Raw genomic sequence first — 20,093 nt, forward strand, 5'->3', positions numbered from 1 at the left:
TTGCCAAATAAACTTTAGAGTTATAATTATTATCTTTCACAGCTTTCTATTAAAGGTCAAGTCCAACCCCGATAAATGTTGATTTGAATAAATAAAGAAAAATCATACTAGCATAACGCTGAAAATTTCATGTAAAAGAAGAAAGTTGTGGCATTTTAAATTTGCTTATTTTTCACATAACAGTGATATGCACAACTCAGTAATATGCAAATGAGACAGTCGATGATGTCCCTCACTATTTCTTTTGTTTTTTATTGTTTTAATTATACAATATTTCATTTTATACTGATTTGACAATAAGGGCCAACTTGACTGAACCATATAGTATTAAACAATGCTAATTACATGTGTTCATGTAGGAATAAAACTTTGTATTAGACATGAAAATGAGGAGAAAATAGAAAAATTTATATTTCACATAATAAAATGCAAAAGACATAGTGAGTGGATGACATCATCAGTCTTCTCATTTGCATACCAACCAGAAAATGCCAGTATCTGTTTTTTGTGAAATTAAGCGAAAATATAAAATATAAGTTTCATGTTTTACATCCGATTTTGATAAAATTTTCAGTGTTATGTTTGTTGGATTTTCTCTTTTTATTAAACTAAATTCTGTGTTGGGGTGGATTTGTCCTTTAAAATAAATACATACATTTTAACATTTATAGCAAGTTCTTCATGTAAACATGCTCAAAGCACTTTCCAATATAGCTTAACATTGTGGGGGCGTCGTGGTCTAGTGGTTAAGCCTCTTTCTTTCAATCTGAGGGACATGGGTTCGATTCCCAGCCGGGGTGTGTTTTCCTTTTAAAAGCAAGAAAATTATCCATATTGTACTGGAACCCAGGTGAGGTAAATGGATACTTGAAGGAAGTTGTGAGCACCGGATGCGGTAGACTAGCTTAGCCAGGGTAATATAGGAGCACGATACAAATGCTAGGCTATATTATTTCATTTATTATTATAAAAATGAATAATTCGACTCTTCGAGTGCTTACAATATATAAAGTGGGTGTTATATATAAAATTCAAAAAATAATTGTACAGAAGGACATAAACTGATTTTGAATACTGGGACCAGTGAAACTTGTGCACTGTTTACCCAAGTTTGGGATAGAAAAGGGTATGGAAAAAACCCAGCATGAAATGTATTGTGGTGTCAAGTTATTAATCTACAAGTAAACAAAGCAATTTTTCTATGATTCTGTTTTTGACCAGTAGCAAGTGAAGCTCTTTGAACAAAGGAAACATGATCATACTTTCTGGCTGTTGTAATGGTACCGACTGCTCGATTCTGAATGTGCTGTTTTGACTATATCTAGGCGCCTGAACACCAGTGATTGAACAGCATGATGGCAAGCATCATCCGTCAATATCTTTCCGACCATTATATTTTATCATGGTAGCTCCATGTTTGCATAAATGGGAGTTTTGGGTTTTACAAAGCGAATTTACTTGCTTACTCGTTAATGACGAATTAAGTTCAACACCTAGAATTCTAACAGATTCAGCAGGTTCAGAATTACCAATTAACAAATGAACATGGGCAGGTAAATAGTGTCTATGTCTAGGACTTTTTGTTCATTCAAGAGTAGGCTTAACTTTATTTCTTATCATTGATACATTAATTTCCGGAATACAATAGCATTGTGAAAACTAGTTGGAGATTTGGGAACTAAAGAAATCAAATTCAACATTATTCTGCCTCAAAGTGTCCCCAAGTGGTAATAAATACAGAGAAAAAAGTATAGGTCCCAGTACAAAACCCTGAGGAACGCCATATTCAAACCCATCACCCATTTTTAATTACTACCGACCGCCATTTGTTTTAAAGGCAAGGTCAGTGTGTCATATGTAAATGGGCCCTGTTGTACAAAGAGTTACGATTGATACGATCAATCGTAACTCTATGGAAATTCATCAGTGTCATAATTTCTTCTATGAAAATTTTGCACAATGTCCTTTGTAAACAAAGGAAATCACACAAAATTGTTCAGAAATTAATGACTTTACAGATATACATTCATACATTCATATCTAGAAATCTTTTTGAACAAACATGCATTTCATATGCTGATTTTGCTGGCTTTCCATAGTTGCGATTGATCGGATCAATTGCAACTCTTTGTACAACAGGGCCCCAATTTTGATTTCTTGACTCTAAAACCCCCAAATAAATATTTTGAACAACTCTCTATCAAAATGAAATCATTTGTGACCCTTAAATTGGCAGCAACCTTGGAGTTAGAAGTTGGGGGTAATTCAATTCAGCAAATAGATCTCGCATGTCAAGTTCTTAAAAACTTTACCCCTAAATCATTATTTCTGTCAGATTTCTAGGGCAAATTGCCCAAAATATTCTCAAAATTGTCTCTAGCTGAATTCTCCCAAATTTCACAAACCCTTAGAAAAATTGGCATACTGGCTATTTTTTTCGTTATAAAATTTATTAGAGCACAAATGGTCAGAAAAAAATCTTAACACTACACATTCCTCACTTGAACCTGGGAAGCGATTCGCTAGGTCCATTGGAGAGATTGAGCGTTGGCCACAGACTGTAGGTGGTTGGACAATAGGGTGACCCTTTGATTATGAGCAGAGCCATCAAGGGATTCAGTCAGGTGAAGGAAGCTACATCTTCATTTGAGTCTGTTTTTGGCAGGTTCATACTTAAAAGAGTGGATGAAGATGGTTATCTTCTTGCTTGTTTTTTTCCACCTGTGCTGATACCTCTCTTCTGATGTGTGGATGGGCAATACCACACTGTAGCTAGAGATCATCTGCTCTTGTTTTTGTCGCAGCCAGTAATTGCTCTGCAAGCAGCATTCAGGGCTGTATCAATCGTGGCAGCATGTGATGACCTAAAACGGATGAGGACTGCATACTCAGCAGTCAAGTAGCAAAGAGCAGGAGCTGTCGCACGGATGGTTTTGCACCTGTTCCCATTTTGTGTTGGAAAGCTTCTTCAGGATGCTGTTCCTTGCTCCAACTTTAGCCTTGTCTTGGCAACATGTTCTTTGCAGGTAAGGGAACTGTCTACAGTGACGTCAAGGTAGATTGGCTTACTGGTGTGTTCCAACCATTTTCTTTTATATACCATCTGACCCTTAGTTACTGGTCTGCATCTCTGTTTTTTAGGTGGAAAGCACTGAGTTGGGATTTCTCTGGATTTGCCCAGAGATGATTTGCAGCGTAGTAAAGGAGTCAGGCCTACCAGAGCATCGCTGAGTGCTTTTTCATCTCTTCAAAGGACTGTTTGTGTGAAGCAATGCAAATGTCAGCAGCGGACAGGTAGCTCTCATTATTTGGTGGATTGGTTGGTCATTTGTGTAGATGATAAAGAGTAGGACGATGATGCTTCCTTTTGGGAGACCTTTTGTGTGTCAGCCATCTGCTACTGGAACCACTGAGATTCACAAAACCGTTGATTTGAGAGCATGTTCTGAATCGTCTGTGTCAGGCTAAGGTCCTTTGTCATCTCAAAGACTTTCCTTGTGAGTATTCAATGATTGAGGTCAACAAAGGCTGCTCTTTTTATCAACCCTTCCTCGAAGCAATCTTCAATGTACTGTGTCAGATTCATCAGTTAACTAGTACAAGACTTTCCAGGCCTAAATCCTGCTTGTTCTGGAAGGAGGAGCTCATCCACCAAGGAGGCTATGTGGTGGAGTAGGAGCCTTTCAAAGATCTTGTATGACAAAGCAGAGATATTGGCCTGTAGCTCTTTGGGCTGGCTGGTGTTTTGCCTGGCTTGAGTAAGGCAACTACCCTTGATTTCCTCCATAAGTTTGGCATTGTGCTTTCACTCAAGACAGTAGTTTAGCATGTCAAGCCGCAGTTGGCGTGCAACGAGTCCAAGATGTTTCATCTGTTCACAGATCGAGGACATCGTCCAATCCAGCTGCCTTGCTGATCTTCATTGCTTTGATAGCATTGCACAAGTCGTTCATGCTGAAAGTTCTTGTGAATTCAGATGACTCTTGGCAGGCTATTCCCAAACTTTGAGGTTGGAACTTCGCGGGTTACCTTGGCTGTTCACTAGAAGCTGGCTGGCCACTTGGCCGGCAGTAACTTGGGACCTACATGTAGATTTGTAGAGTCATTCCCAAGGATCCGAATCTGGTGTTTTTGCTGGCCCTGAGTATAGCTTGTATGGCATCTCTGTGGAATATTCTTCCTTGATGATTTCTTCAACAGCTCTAAAATGTGTCGTAATGAGTAGGGAGTGCAGGGAGGTTCTGAAGATATGTATCCAGATCTATGGAAAACTGCTCACAGTTTACTTTCTTCAGGTTGAAAAGTCTGCAGGAGGGAACTTTGCGAGGAGTGATGTTTACCACGACATCAGGCAATTTGCAACATTGATATTTATCACATTCTTGATTAACCACTATCAAAGCAACAGCAACAAGCAAATCAATGTCTAGCAACCTACATGTATACTTTGGCGGAAATGAAAGAATAATCGGACATATTTTTATTAAAATTTGTTATTTTCTGGTGTAAATGGAGCTGTTACCATGATAATAGGCCATTTGCATCATTGATATTTATTAACAAAATCAAGCGTTGCCAAGGAAATATCCATTTTATCATTCTAATTAATTAATGCAGAATACTTTGAATTTTGCTTTAAGAATTAAATTAATGGGTCAAGCCTTTCGCATGTAGATTAGTTCGTTTTTACTGTACATCCACCATTACCTTTTTCAACAGGTTATTTTTTACCAAATAAGTTGGAATTTGGTTGCCATGGCAATGGTCTGAGATGGTACTTACACAATAACCAACAAGCATATTATTTTTTAGCAACCTAAACTTAGTGGAAATGAAAGGATAAAAACGTGACTGTACATGATTTTATCAAAATTTGTACTTTTCTGAGAAAAATAAGATGTTACCATGGCAACGGGCCATTTGCAACATCGATATATATTTCTAAATTCAAGCATTGTCAAGGCAACATCAATTCCTATCATTCCAATAATCTCATGCATAATACTTATGTAGTTATTGTTCTAAATGAGTGGGAAAAACCCCAACACATGTAGATTAAGTAGCATTTATTCTCTTTCCTGCCATTATCTTTTTTTCCATGTTATTATCTTTTTTACCAAATTAGGTATTATTTGGTTGCCATGGCAACGGCATGAGAGTGTATTTATACATTTAGCAAAATCACTTTCTATGTTTAACACCCTAATCGCAGGGAAAATGAAACAAAAAACAGATTATACAGCTTTAAATATTTTTTTTTACTTTTCTGGAGGAAAAATGAGCCGTTACCATGGCAACGGGCTAATTGGAACTATTTTGATGATCTTAAATATTTCTGAATTTCGGAACCTTGAATTCAATCTCTTGGCTAATTTATATCATGTTTATCTACCATTTACATGGGAATACGTGTTATTTTTGAGAAATTAATCGGTTGCCATGGCAACGGTCGAAGACGGCATTTATAAATTTGGCAACAAGCAGATTCGTATTCAGCACCCTAAAAATAGGAGAAATAGCACAAAAAATCAGATTCTACAGAAAATTTTTGGAATTCTTACTACTTGCCGCCTACTATATCCCCTGATACCAATGAAAACATAAAATTAATATTGTTCAGATATGGCAAAAACAATCAATTTTAATCCAAATATAAGAAAGATTAGTTTATAAGGAAACACTTTAAGATCAAAGTAGAGAATTTTAAATTACCAGTTGGTCTAGTCCTTGATGGGGGAGATCCATCTATAAGGGAACAATGAATGAAATAACATGTGTTACTCAACTTTACATAGGTTGTATAGCTACATTTATACTACTTAACAAAAACAGATGAACTTTGTAAACACATAAAAAGAGAGGGGAAAAAAGAAGCAAAGAGGCATGTATATCAAATGGTGTCTTTTAATGGCAGACTACAAACTAGTGTCAAAGGCTTGTTAAGATATATTATAGTCCGTGTGGGTTCCTCTTGTTTGATTTCAACTGAATTATATCCTTATTTTAACAGGTTTATGGTGAACCTACCTGCATCACCTATATCACTTGGTGTTGTTGAAAGTTCTGTCAAAGAGAAATGGAAGATTTATATATTGAATAGGACATGGGTTAAGTTTGCATGTATAAGTGAACATGATCCACATCCAAATTTTGAATTTGGAGGGACAAAAAGTTTGTCAAATCAAATCTCTTCTCAGTATGCCATTTGACCAACAGCCAGAGAGGTATCTTTACGCTGGAATTCCATATCCATCTTTTGATCACTGTTCCTTACATTTGTCATAGAAATAAATTTCATAAGAATTATAAAAGTGAACAAAGAATGAGACTCTAAATATATTTAAAAAATCTCTTAAACTGCTCTTTTTTGTGTTCAGAAATCCTATGTTGTATGTAAAGTGCATAAAATTAGTATTAATATTATCTCGTGTATTTCATTATTCATTGACTGTCATATCTTTTTTTTTGTTGGGTATTGTTAATATAGCTTTTTCATTTTTTTCTATGGAAATTGTTCTTGATACTGTTTCAGTCACATGAAACCATACATTAATTCATCTTAATTGAGCAAAATAAAAGTAATGATATAGTTATGAGTTTAGATAGAATAGAAAAAGAAATGTCATTAGATATATAAACCATGGAAATTTTGAGCAAAAAACAGCCTGATGAATTTACGCCCTTAGAAATGACCAATAACTTGCTTATTTCAATTCAATTATATTTTTTGTTTTGCTTATTGCAAAGAGTCACGCTACATTGGCTATGGTCATCATGCAACGTTAAGGTACAAAATAAAAACAGATAGTATCTTCCCTCCCCTTTTAAATGGCAAATTTTAAACAAAATTATTTTCATCAAATAAAAAGAAATGGCAGGAGCAATTCTAGAATAACAGGTTATGTTAGAAAACAAAACTTGTACATAAGTTGACACATGGAAAGAAAAGAGTACATAGGACATCAATTTACAAACAAGTATGACTGGTTCCCAAGTAGAAATGTTTGCAACATCTTGGTGAATACCTGGAGTTGTTGTTACTGTTGTAGTTGTCTGAGTAGTGAAGCTTTCAGGTGTGGTGGTAGTAACAGTTGTTGTCTCTTCAGAAACTGTAGTACTTGCTGTCGTTGTGACAGTAGTTGTTGTTTCCTCTGTCACTGTAGTGGTTGGAGCAGTTGTGGTTGCTGGAGTGGTAGTTGTTGCAATGCTTGTTGTTGTGACAGTAGTTGTAGGCTCTGTATTTTTATGATTTTAAGAAACAATAACAATCAAAAGAATTGTAATAAAAACGCTAGTAAAGATAAGCTAATAAATTATATCACTTCAACCCACTCTCAAACATTTTGGTGAATATCTCCCCTCTTTTTCAAACTTCAACAATTCAGCAAAGTAATAAATTGTAGGAGAAATCCTGACTTGACTAACAACGGCACAAAATAATTGCGATTGGTATTTCAAGTCATGTATGTGAAATAACAGAAAAAAGAAATTATAAAATGATATAAACATAGAAGGGGCAATTTCAATTGAAAAACAATGCTAATTGGTATGCATTTTTTAATTTTGAAGAAGCTCTAAACTTGATAAAATGTAAATAGGTGACTTGATTGAAGTGGAATGTTTTTTTTCCAAAAAAAATATACATGTACTTCAACCTCATGAAACCAATGCTTTCAATGTCATGGTGAATACCTGGAGTTGTTTTTTGTCACCACTGTATTTGTGTCAGCTGTGGAGCTTTAAGGTGTGGTCATGGTATCAACTTCCTTAATATCACTCACAGTCTAGGGAAATACTCATGGCAAGACCAAATCTTATACATAGGATTCCTCAATTACTGTTGTACAGGATTAGCAGGATAAACAATAGCTGCCTATTTTAAACATAAAATAATGTATTATGCTGAAGTCAAACTATTCACCTAATTCAAGGCATCCTCTGACTGTCACGTTTATGGTTACAGGCATGCTGGTGATATCCAGTACTTCAATGTCAAAAGATTCCACAGATTCATCATTAAATGTATTTCGCACTACAAACATTCCACTTTCAAGAGCAGTGGAGTTAACAGGATATTCCTCCGTATCAACTTCTCCTGTACTGCTCACAATATTTGAGATGCGAACCCTCCGTACTGGATTGTTGTTTCCTCCTTCACCCTGCTCAGACAAAGTCAGCGCATTCACTGTTATTGTGTTCCCAGGGGAAGAAAGCGATACAGTGAACTTAGGGACTTCGGACTCCAGTGTAATTATACCATTAGTACTGCTATTACCATTTCCATCAGTAGGGATAAGGGTGATTATAACATTCAATTTATCCAAGTCCTGCTCCTCACACTCATCTAGAAAAAGCAGATGACAGAAACAGGGTTAAGTTTTACAAATATTCTGATATACCAGTCATCAGAAGATACAAAACATTCATACTTTGTTGCATTTCATTTTATTTGATAGCGTCTTAAATCCTTCAAGAATAAAGTACTGTCACTGATATTCCCATCAGTTGGGGTGATCAAAACATTCACACTACCCAAGTCATCATAGTTATCTAGCACAACTGTACAGAAGATGTTATAGGAAAAGACAGGGCCAGAAAAGATATCAAAATGAAAAGAGTGATTTGAATTGATAAAACTTGCAAATCGGTAGACCCTTGAATCTTGAAGAAGCTTTGACATTGATAAAATAAATAGGTGGTTTTATTGAAGTATAATAAAGAAGTAATTTTTCTTTCAAAACAAAATATACTTCATCCTCATGTATCAAATGCTTTGAAAGTCATGGTGAATACCTAGAGTTGTTTTTTGGGCTTCCAATTTAGAATGTAGTCTGAATTTTCAACATATGATGCTACTTTGTTCATGGACTATTTTTTTTTTCAATGTTTAACTATGGTTATATGGATATAAAAACAGATAGTATCTTCCCTCCCCTTTTAAATGGCAATTTTTAAACAATTTTTTTTTCATCAAATAAAAAAAATGGTGGGAGCAATTCTAGAATAACAGATTATGTTAGAGAACAAAACTTGTACATAAGTCATCACATAGAAATAAAAAAAGACATAGGACATCAATTCACAAACAAGTTGCAATTCAAATTAACAAACAATAGTAATTATTAGACTCTTTCCAAATTAGAAAAATAAACAAAAGACGAAAAAGGAAAAGTTCACTCTATATAACCTCAAAAATATGACTAGTTCCAATGAAGAAAATGTTTAAATACCTTGAGTTGTTAATGTTGTAGTTGTCTGAGTAGTGGAACTTTCAGGTGTGGTGGTAGTAACAGTTGTTGTCTCTTCAGAAACTGTAGTGCTTGCTGTCGTCGTGACAGTAGTTGTTGTTTCCTCTGTCACTGTAGTGGTTGGAGCAGTTGTAGTTGCTGGGGTGGTAGTCGTTGCAATGCTTGTTGTTGTGACAGTAGTTGTAGGCTCTATATTTTTATGATTTTAAGAAACAAAAACAATCAAAAGAATTGTAATAAAAATGCCAATAAATATAAGCTAATGAATTATATTACTTAAACCCACTCTCAAACATTTTGGTGAATATCTCCCCTCCTTTTCAAAATGCAACTGTTAAGCAAAGTAATAAATTGTAGGAGAATCCTGACTTGACTAACAACGGCGCAAAATGATTGTGATTGGTATTTCAAGTCATGTATGTGTAATAACCGAAAAAAGTAATTGCAAAAATGATATAAACATAGAAGGGGCAATTTCAATTGAAAAACAATGCTAATTGGTATGCATTTTTTAATTTTGAAGAAGCTCTAAACTTGATAAAATGTAAATAGGTGACTTGATTGAAGTGGAATGTTTTTTTTCCAAAAAAAATATACATGTACTTCAACCTCATGAAACCAATGCTTTCAATGTCATGGTGAATACCTGGAGTTGTTTTTTGTCACCACTGTATTTGTGTCAGCTGTGGAGCTTTAAGGTGTGGTCATGGTATCAACTTCCTTAATATCACTCACAGTATAGGGAAATACTCATGGCAAAACCAAATCTTATACATAGGCTTCCTCAATAACTGTCGTACAGGATTAGCAGGATAAGCAATAGCTGCCTATTTTAAACATCAAAATAATGTATTATGCTGAAGTCAAACTATTCACCTAATTCAAGGCATCCTCTGACTGTCACGTTTATGGTTACAGGCATGCTGGTGATATCCAGTACTTCAATGTCAAAAGATTCCACAGATTCATCATTAAATGTATTTCGCACTACAAACATTCCACTTTCAAGAGCAGTGGAGTTAACAGGATATTCCTCCGTATCAACTTCTCCTGTACTGCTCACAATATTTGAGATGCGAACCCTCCGTACTGGATTGTTGTTTCCTCCTTCACCCTGCTCAGACAAAGTCAGCGCATTCACTGTTATTGTGTTCCCAGGGGAAGAAAGCGATACAGTGAACTTAGGGACTTCGGACTCCAGTGTAATTTTACCATTAGTACTGCTATTACCATTTCCATCAGTAGGGATAAGGGTGACTATAACATTCAATTTATCCAAGTCCTGCTCCTCACACTCATCTAGAAAAAGCAGATGACAGAAAAAGGGTTAAGTTTTACAAATATTCTGATATACCAGTCATCAGAAGATATAAAACATTCATACTTTGTTGCATTTCATTTTATTTGATAGCGTCTTAAATCCTTCAAGAATAAAGTACTGTCACTGATATTCCCATCAGTTGGGGTGATCAAAACATTCACACTACCCAAGTCATCATAGTTATCTAGCACAACTGTACAGAAGATGTTATAGGAAAAGACAGGGCCAGAAAAGATATCAAAATGAAAAGAGTGATTTGAATTGATAAAACTTGCAAATCGGTAGACCCTTGAATCTTGAAGAAGCTTTGACATTGATAAAATAAATAGGTGGTTTTATTGAAGTATAATAAAGAAGTAATTTTTCTTTCAAAACAAAATATACTTCATCCTCATGTATCAATTGCTTTGAAAGTCATGGTGAATACCAAGAGTTGTTTTTTGGGCTTCCAATTTAGAATGTAGTCTGAATTTTCAACATATGATGCTACTTTGTTCATGGACTAGTTTTTTTTTTTCAATGTTTAACTATGGTTATATGGATATAAAAACAGATAGTATCTTCCCTCCCCTTTTAAATGGCAATTTTTAAACAATTTTTTTTTCATCAAATAAAAAAAAAATGGTGGGAGCAATTCTAGAATAACAGATTATGTTAGAGAACAAAACTTGTACATAAGTCATCACATAGAAATAAAAAAAGACATAGGACATCAATTCACAAACAAGTTGCAATTCAAATTAACAAACAATAGTAATTATTAGACTCTTTCCAAATTAGAAAAATAATCAAAAGACGAAAAAGGAAAAGTTCACTCTATATAACCTAAAAAATATGACTTGTTCCAATGAAGAAAATGTTTAAATACCTTGAGTTGTTAATGTTGTAGTTGTCTGAGTAGTGGAACTTTCAGGTGTGGTGGTAGTAACAGTTGTTGTCTCTTCAGAAACTGTAGTGCTTGCTGTTGTCGTGACAGTAGTTGTTGTTTCCTCTGTCACTGTAGTGGTTGGAGCAGTTGTAGTTGCTGGGGTGGTAGTCGTTGCAATGCTTGATGTTGTGACAGTAGTTGTCGGCTCTATATTTTTATGATTTTAAGAAACAAAAACAATCAAAAGAATTGTAATAAAAATGCCAATAAATATAAGCTAATAAATGATATCACTCAAACCCACTCTCAAACATTTTGGTGAATATCTCCCCTCCTTTTCAAAATGCAACTGTTAAGCAAAGTAATAAATTGTAGGAGAATCCTGACTTGACTAACAACGGCGCAAAATGATTGTGATTGGTATTTCAAGTCATGTATGTGTAATAATCGAAAAAAGTAATTGCAAAAATGATATAAACATAGAAGGGGCAATTTCAATTGAAAAACAATGCTAATTGGTATGCATTTTTTAATTTTGAAGAAGCTCTAAACTTGATAAAATGTAAATAGGTGACTTGATTGAAGTGGAATGTTTTTTTTCCAAAAAAAATATACATGTACTTCAACCTCATGAAACCAATGCTTTCAATGTCATGGTGAATACCTGGAGTTGTTTTTTGTCACCACTGTATTTGTGTCAGCTGTGGAGCTTTAAGGTGTGGTCATGGTATCAACTTCCTTAATATCACTCACAGTCTAGGGAAATACTCATGGCAAGACCAAATCTTATACATAGGATTCCTCAATTACTGTTGTACAGGATTAGCAGGATAAACAATAGCTGACTATTTTAAACATAAAATAATGTATTATGCTGAAGTCAAACTATTCACCTAATTCAAGGCATCCTCTGACTGTCACGTTTACGGTTATAGGCATGCTGGTGATATCCAGTACTTCAATGTCAAAAGATTCCACAGATTCATCATTAAATGTATTTCGCACTACAAACATTCCACTTTCAAGAGCAGTGGAGTTAACAGGATATTCCTCCGTATCAACTTCTCCTGTACTGCTCACAATATTTGAGATGCGAACCCTCCGTACTGGATTGTTGTTTCCTCCTTCACCCTGCTCAGACAAAGTCAGCGCATTCACTGTTATTGTGTTCCCAGGGGAAGAAAGCGATACAGTGAACTTAGGGACTTCGGACTCCAGTGTAATTATACCATTAGTACTGCTATTACCATTTCCATCAGTAGGGATAAGGGTGATTATAACATTCAATTTATCCAAGTCCTGCTCCTCACACTCATCTAGAATAAAAGCAGATGACAGAAACAGGGTTAAGTTTTACAAATATTCTGATATACCAGTCATCAGAAGATACAAAACATTCATACTTTGTTGCATTTCATTTTATTTGATAGCGTCTTAAATCCTTCAAGAATAAAGTACTGTCACTGATATTCCCATCAGTTGGGGTGATCGAAACATTCACACTACCCAAGTCATCATCATAGTTATCTAGCACAACTGTACAGAAGATGTTATAGGAAAAGACAGGGCCAGAAAAGATATCAAAATGAAAAGAGTGATTTGAATTGATAAAACTTGCAAATCGGTAGACCCTTGAATTTTGAAGAAGCTTTGACATTGATAAAATAAATAGGTGGTTTTATTGAAGTATAATAAAGAAGTAATTTTTCTTTCAAAACAAAATATACTTCATCCTCATGTATCAAATGCTTTGAAAGTCATGGTGAATACCTAGAGTTGTTTTTTGGGCTTCCAATTTAGAATGTAGTCTGAATTTTCAACATATGATGCTACTTTGTTCATGGACTAGTTTTTTTTTCAATGTTTAACTATGGTTATATGGATATAAAAACAGATAGTATCTTCCCTCCCCTTTTAAATGGCAATTTTTTTTCATCAAATAACAAAAAATGGTGGGAGCAATTCTAGAATAACAGATTATGTTAGAGAACAAAACTTGTACATAAGTCATCACATAGAAATAAAAAAAGACATAGGACATCAATTCACAAACAAGTTGCAATTCAAATTAACAAACAATAGTAATTATTAGACTCTTTCCAAATTAGAAAAATAAACAAAAGACGAAAAAGGAAAAGTTCACTCTATATAACCTCAAAAATATGACTAGTTCCAATGAAGAAAATGTTTAAATACCTTGAGTTGTTAATGTTGTAGTTGTCTGAGTAGTGGAACTTTCAGGTGTGGTGGCAGTAACAGTTGTTGTCTCTTCAGAAACTGTAGTGCTTGCTGTCGTCGTGACAGTAGTTGTTGTTTCCTCTGTCACTGTAGTGGTTGGAGCAATTGTGGTTGCTGGGGTGGTAGTCGTTGCAATGCTTGTTGTTGTGACAGTAGTTGTAGGCTCTATATTTTTATGATTTTAAGAAACAATAACAATCAAAAGAATTGTAATAAAAATGCTAATAAAGATAAGCTAATAAATGATATTACTTAAACCCACTCTCAAACATTTTGGTGAATATCTCCCCTCTTTTTCAAAATGCAACTGTTAAGCAAAGTAATAAATTGTAGGAGAATCCTGACTTGACTAACAACGGCGCAAAATGATTGTGATTGGTATTTCAAGTCATGTATGCGTAATAATTGAAAAAAATAATTGCAAAAATGATATGAACATAGAAGGGGCAATTTCAATTGAAAAACAATGCTAATTGGTATGCATTTTTTAATTTTGAAGAAGCTCTAAACTTGATAAAATGTAAATAGGGTGACTTGATTGAAGTGGAATGTTTTTTTTCCAAAAAAAATATACATGTACTTCAACCTCATGAAACCAATGCTTTCAATGTCATGGTGAATACCTGGAGTTGTTTTTTGTCACCACTGTATTTGTGTCAGCTGTGGAGCTTTAAGGTGTGGTCATGGTATCAACTTCCTTAATATCACTCACAGTCTAGGGAAATACTCATGGCAAGACCAAATCTTATACATAGGATTCCTCAATTACTGTTGTACAGGATTAGCAGGATAAACAATAGCTGCCTATTTTAAACATAAAATAATGTATTATGCTGAAGTCAAACTATTCACCTAATTCAAGGCATCCTCTGACTGTCACGTTTATGGTTATAGGCATGCTGGTGATATCCAGTACTTCAATGTCAAAAGATTCCACAGATTCATCATTAAATGTATTTCGCACTACAAACATTCCACTTTCAAGAGCAGTGGAGTTAACAGGATATTCCTCTGTATCAACTTCTCCTGTACTGCTCACAATATTTGAGATGCGAACCCTCCGTACTGGATTGTTGTTTCCTCCTTCACCCTGCTCAGACAAAGTCAGCGCATTCACTGTTATTGTGTTCCCAGGGGAAGAAAGCGATACAGTGAACTTAGGGACTTCGGACTCCAGAGTAATTATACCATTAGTACTGCTATTACCATTTCCATCAGTAGGGATAAGGGTGATTATAACATTCAATTTATCCAAGTCCTGCTCCTCACACTCATCTAGAATAAAAGCAGATGACAGAAACAGGGTTAAGTTTTACAAATATTCTGATATACCAGTCATCAGAAGATACAAAACATTCATACTTTGTTGCATTTCATTTTATTTGATAGCGTCTTAAATCCTTCAAGAATAAAGTACTGTCACTGATATTCCCATCAGTTGGGGTGATCAAAACATTCACACTACCCAAGTCATCATAGTTATCTAGCACAACTGTACAGAAGATGTTATAGGAAAAGACAGGGCCAGAAAAGATATCAAAATGAAAAAAGTGATTTGAATTGATAAAACTTGAAAATCGGTAGACCCTTGAATCTTGAAGAAGCTTTGACATTGATAAAATAAATAGGTGGTTTTATTGAAGTATAATATAGAAGTAATTTTTCTTTCAAAACAAAATATACTTCATCCTCATGTATCAAATGCTTTGAAAGTCATGGTGAATACCTAGAGTTGTTTTTTGGGCTTCCAATTTAGAATGTAGTCTGAATTTTCAACATATGATGCTACTTTGTTCATGGACTAGTGTTTTTTTTTTAATGTTTAACTATGGTTATATGGATATAAAAACAGATAGTATCTTCCCTCCCCTTTTAAATGGCAATTTTTATACAATTTTTTTTTCATCAAATAAAAAAAATTGCGGGAGCAATTCTAGAATAACAGGCTATGTTAGAAAACAATACTTGTACATAAGTCATCACATAGAAATAAAAAAGGACATAGGACATCAATTCACAAACAAGTTGCAATTTAAATTAACAAACAATAGTAATTATTAGAATATTTCCAAATTTGAAAAATAAACAAAAAGACCAAAAAGGAAAAGTTCACTCTATATAACCTCAAAAGTATGACTAGTTCCAATGAAGAAAATGTTTAAATACCTTGAGTTGTTAATGTTGTAGTTGTCTGAGTAGTGGAACTTTCAGGTGTGGTGGTAGTAACAGTTGTTGTCTCTTCAGAAACTGTGGTGCTTGCTGTCGTTGTGACAGTAGTTGTTGTTTCCTCTGTCACTGTAGTGGTTGGAGCAGTTTAATATTTCAATAAAAACGATTTACAGCAATGATGATGATAAAAATAATACACAAATCATAATGTAACTTGTGAAGGTTTTCATGGCAAAAACAGAGGTGTGTATTACATGTAGGTTTTATGTTACACTATGCATCTTTCGTGGGCAATTGTTGGTCCTTAATAGGATCATCCAAACATTATAATAAAACTAGTTATTATAGTATAGCACTAACTCAACTCTCAAGCATACCAAAAGCACATCTCTGTATTATTGATACTTGGCCCATTTATTTCCTTTCTAAATAAAGTGTCATTGAATATAAATTCTGATATACATCCGGACATGCAGATATCTTTATGGGGTTTGATAATATGTTTGTTAAGTACAGATTCCAGTACTCAAATATAATGTTTGTATATCAAATATTTGGTGTAAAATATGATGTAACATACGCAACATGTACATATCCCTACATGTTTCCCCTCATACCAATGAAAACATGAAATTAATATTGTTCAGATATGGCAAAAACAATCTATTTTAATCCAAATATAAGAAAGATTAGTTTATAAGGAAACACTTTAAGATCAAAGTAGAGAATTTTAAATTACCAGTTGGTCTAGTCCTTGATGGGGGAGATCCATCTGTAAGGGAACAATGAATGAAATAACATGTGTTACTCAACTTTACATAGGTTGTATAGCTATATTTATAATACAAATAAAAAAACAGATGAACTTTGTAAACACATAAAAAGAGAGGGGAAAAAAGAAGCAAAGAGGCATGTGTATCAAATGGTGTCTTTTAATGGCAGACTACAAACTAGTGTCAAAGGCTTGTTAAGATATATTATAGTCCGTGTGGGTTCCTCTTGTTTGATTTCAACTGAAATTATATCCTTATTTTAACAGGTTTATGGTGAACCTACCTGCATCACCTATATCACTTGGTGTTGTTGAAAGTTCTGTCAAAGAGAAATGGAAGATTTATATATTGAATGGGACATGGGTTAAGTTTGCATGTATAAGTGAACATGATCCACATCCAAATTTTGAATTTGGAGGGACAAAAAGTTTGTCAAATCAAGTCTCTTCTCAAAATGCCATTTGACCAACAGCCAGAGAAGTATCTTTACACTGAAATTCCATATCCATCTTTTGATCACTGTTCCTTACATTTGTCATAGAAGTAAATTTCATAAGAATTATAAAAGTTAACAAAGAATGAGACTCTAAATATGTTTAAAAAATCTCTTAAACTGCTCTTTTTTGTGTTCAGAAATCCTATGTTGTATGTAAAGTGCATAAAATTAGTATTAATATTATCTCGTGTATTTCATTATTCATTGACTGTCATATTTTTTTGTTGGGTATTGTTAATATAGCTTTTTCATTTTTTTCTATGGAAATTGTTTTTGATACTGTTTCAGTCACATGAAACCATACATTAATTCATCTTAATTGAGCAAAATGAAAATAACGATATAGTTATGAGTTTAGATAGAATAGAAAAAGAAATGTCATTAGATATATAAACCATGGAAATTTTGAGCAATAAACAGCCTGATGAATTTATGCCCTGAGAAATAACCAATAACTTGTTCATTTGAATTCAATTATATTTTTTGTTTTGCTTATTGCAAAGAGTCACGCTACATTGGCTATGGTCATCATGCAATGTTAAGGTTCAAAATAAAAACAGAAAGTATCTTCCCTCCCCTTTTAAATGGCAAATTTTAAACAAAATTATTTTCATCAAATACAAAAAAAATGGTAGGAGCAATTCTGGAATAACAGGTCATGTTAGAAAACTAAACTTTTACATAAGTCGACACATGGAAAGAAAACAGTACATAGGACATCAATTACAAACAATTATGACTGGTTCCCAAGTAGAAATGTTTGCAACATCTTGGTGAATACCTGGAGTTGTTGTTACTGTTGTAGTTGTCTGAGTAGTTGAGCTTTCAGGTGTGGTGGTAGTAACAGTTGTTGTCTCTTCAGAAACTGTGGTGCTTGCTGTCGTCGTGACAGTAGTTGTTGTTTCCTCTGTCACTGTAGTGATTGGAGCAGTTGTAGTTGCTGGGGTGGTAGTCGTTGCAATGCTTATTGTTGTGACAGTAGTTGTAGGCTCTGTATTTTTATGATTTTAAGAAACAATAACAATCAAAAGAATTGTAATAAAATCGCTAGTAAAGATAAATTAATAAATTATATCACTTCAACCCACTCTCAAACATTTTGATGAATATCTCCCCTCTTTTTCAAAATGCAACTGTTGAGCAAATGAATAAATTGTAGGAGAAATCCTGACTTGACTAACAATGGCGCAAAATGATTGTGATTGATATTTCAAGTCATGTATGTGTAATAACAGAAAAATGGAATTTAAACAAGTGGAATGCCCCTGGCAGTCTAACCTGCATCACGCGATTCAATATAGCAGCAGTGCTGATTTTGAAAACTACTTTAACTCGCACAAGATGTTCAGTGATACTATGTTACTCGTATTTCCATGTTTTATGAACTAGACCAATACTTACAGAGATATGATGGTAATTCAACAAATACCCCCAACGTGACCAAAGTTCATTGACCTTACATGGCCTTTGACCTTGATCATATGACCTGAAACTCGCACAGGATGCTCAGTGATACTTGAATACTATTAAGTCAGATTGATATATATAAGAATTGTAAAAGCAATTGCATTCATTTATTAATTCCCCTTTAAGGATATTTTGGAATGATGAAGAATGTTCCAGCTGTGTTACACATGAGTAATCTTTGAATAATCTTTGTTATATCTGGTATGTCCCAAGAGAGACAATACAGACTGCTAAACAATGGGGATTGCTTTACAATAGACTTGTATTGGTAGTGTAAATGAACTATAGGCTTAGCTATTTTGTTGACATTGTTTATTTCAATGAGGTCATTCAAGAGTGTTTCAAGTGTAGACTGCTCTAGAAATGGGCAGAATGTTTTTAATGACAAAATGTAGACAATACTAGAACCTTCCATAATAGTGAATACTAGAACCCTCTAGAATAGTGAATACTAGAAGTTTCTAGAATAGTTGAAATGTGTTTATATAAGGTGGGAGTTTCTTTAAGGATCATCATATACCAGATCACTTCATCAGATCAGAACTAAGAGTTTCACGCCAGACTTTATGTCAGAGCAGAGTTTATTTACACCTGGAATATTTATCTTCTGTGGAATTATTTACCCGCCATCAATGAACTGTTTGCAGTTATTTTGAGAGAGGAATTCTCAGTTCTCATCGAGATCATCAACCTGTTTTAATGAACGCTTTTCAACCCATGGATTACTGAAATTGACTGTTAATCATCATTAACATCGTCTTCACGGACATTTCAACTCGTTACAGTGACTCTTGTTATTCATCATGCTTCAACATCGGTTTCATCGTTCGCCAACCAACTTGGATTTATTGGACACTTGGATAAATTGGACACGTATGTGAAGGATTCGTTGGATGCCCTCAAGATCTTTCAGGCTACGCAACCACCCTCGCAGGGGCCACGATTTCTCTTCACGATGGATATCTCATCTCTCTGCACTAATATTCCCATGAATTAAGGTCTTTGAGCTATCAGGTACTTTCCACACAAGTTTCCATCACCGGACCGTCCAGACGATACTACTGTTCTTCGACTCACTGAGTTGGTACTCAGACCTGCTGCTCTACAGTTCAATGGAGGCTTCTATCTGCAGATGAAAGCAGTTGCCATGGGAACTAAAATGGGACCTTCCTACGCATGCCTCTTTGTCGGTTGTATTGAACAGGAGATCTTGAGGAGCTTCCGAAGGCCCACAGCCTCTTCTTTCAAAGAGGTACATTGAAGACGATGTAGGAGTCGCATCTTGCCCCTTGGAGGACCTGAATGAGCTGATTGCTCATTTCAACGATTTCCATCCGTGTCTCAAGGTCACTCACAAGATCTCTGAGGATTCCCTCCAATTTCTAGACATTCAACTTTGGATATATGGCCAGCAGATTAAAACTAGTGTACACTACAAGTCTACAGATGCTCACTGCTACCTAAATTATTCTTCTCATCCACCCAGCTGCAAGCAGTCAATTCTTTTCTCACA

General features: G+C 34.6%; 1 protein-coding gene across 1 annotated transcript in view; it reads right to left on the reverse strand.

Annotated features, from left to right (window-relative positions):
* The window catches only part of LOC121426608 (mucin-19-like), a 196,170-nt gene that overhangs the window by 55,099 nt on the left and 120,978 nt on the right, over window positions 1-20,093 (reverse strand). Inside the window, exons 99-112 of the mRNA XM_041622966.1 lie at window positions 17,895-18,104; window positions 16,901-16,936; window positions 16,584-16,616; window positions 15,842-15,970; window positions 14,528-14,950; window positions 13,634-13,840; window positions 12,331-12,753; window positions 11,438-11,644; window positions 10,125-10,547; window positions 9,231-9,437; window positions 7,922-8,344; window positions 7,026-7,235; window positions 6,028-6,063; window positions 5,713-5,745 (exon numbers count right to left, since the gene is read on the reverse strand). Of these exons, the coding sequence (XP_041478900.1) occupies window positions 5,713-5,745; window positions 6,028-6,063; window positions 7,026-7,235; window positions 7,922-8,344; window positions 9,231-9,437; window positions 10,125-10,547; window positions 11,438-11,644; window positions 12,331-12,753; window positions 13,634-13,840; window positions 14,528-14,950; window positions 15,842-15,970; window positions 16,584-16,616; window positions 16,901-16,936; window positions 17,895-18,104 (3,000 nt within the window). The remainder of the gene's footprint in view (window positions 1-5,712; window positions 5,746-6,027; window positions 6,064-7,025; window positions 7,236-7,921; window positions 8,345-9,230; window positions 9,438-10,124; window positions 10,548-11,437; window positions 11,645-12,330; window positions 12,754-13,633; window positions 13,841-14,527; window positions 14,951-15,841; window positions 15,971-16,583; window positions 16,617-16,900; window positions 16,937-17,894; window positions 18,105-20,093) is intronic.

The sequence above is a fragment of the Lytechinus variegatus genome, chromosome 13, assembly GCF_018143015.1.
Source record: "Lytechinus variegatus isolate NC3 chromosome 13, Lvar_3.0, whole genome shotgun sequence".
NCBI lineage: Eukaryota > Metazoa > Echinodermata > Echinoidea > Temnopleuroida > Toxopneustidae > Lytechinus > Lytechinus variegatus.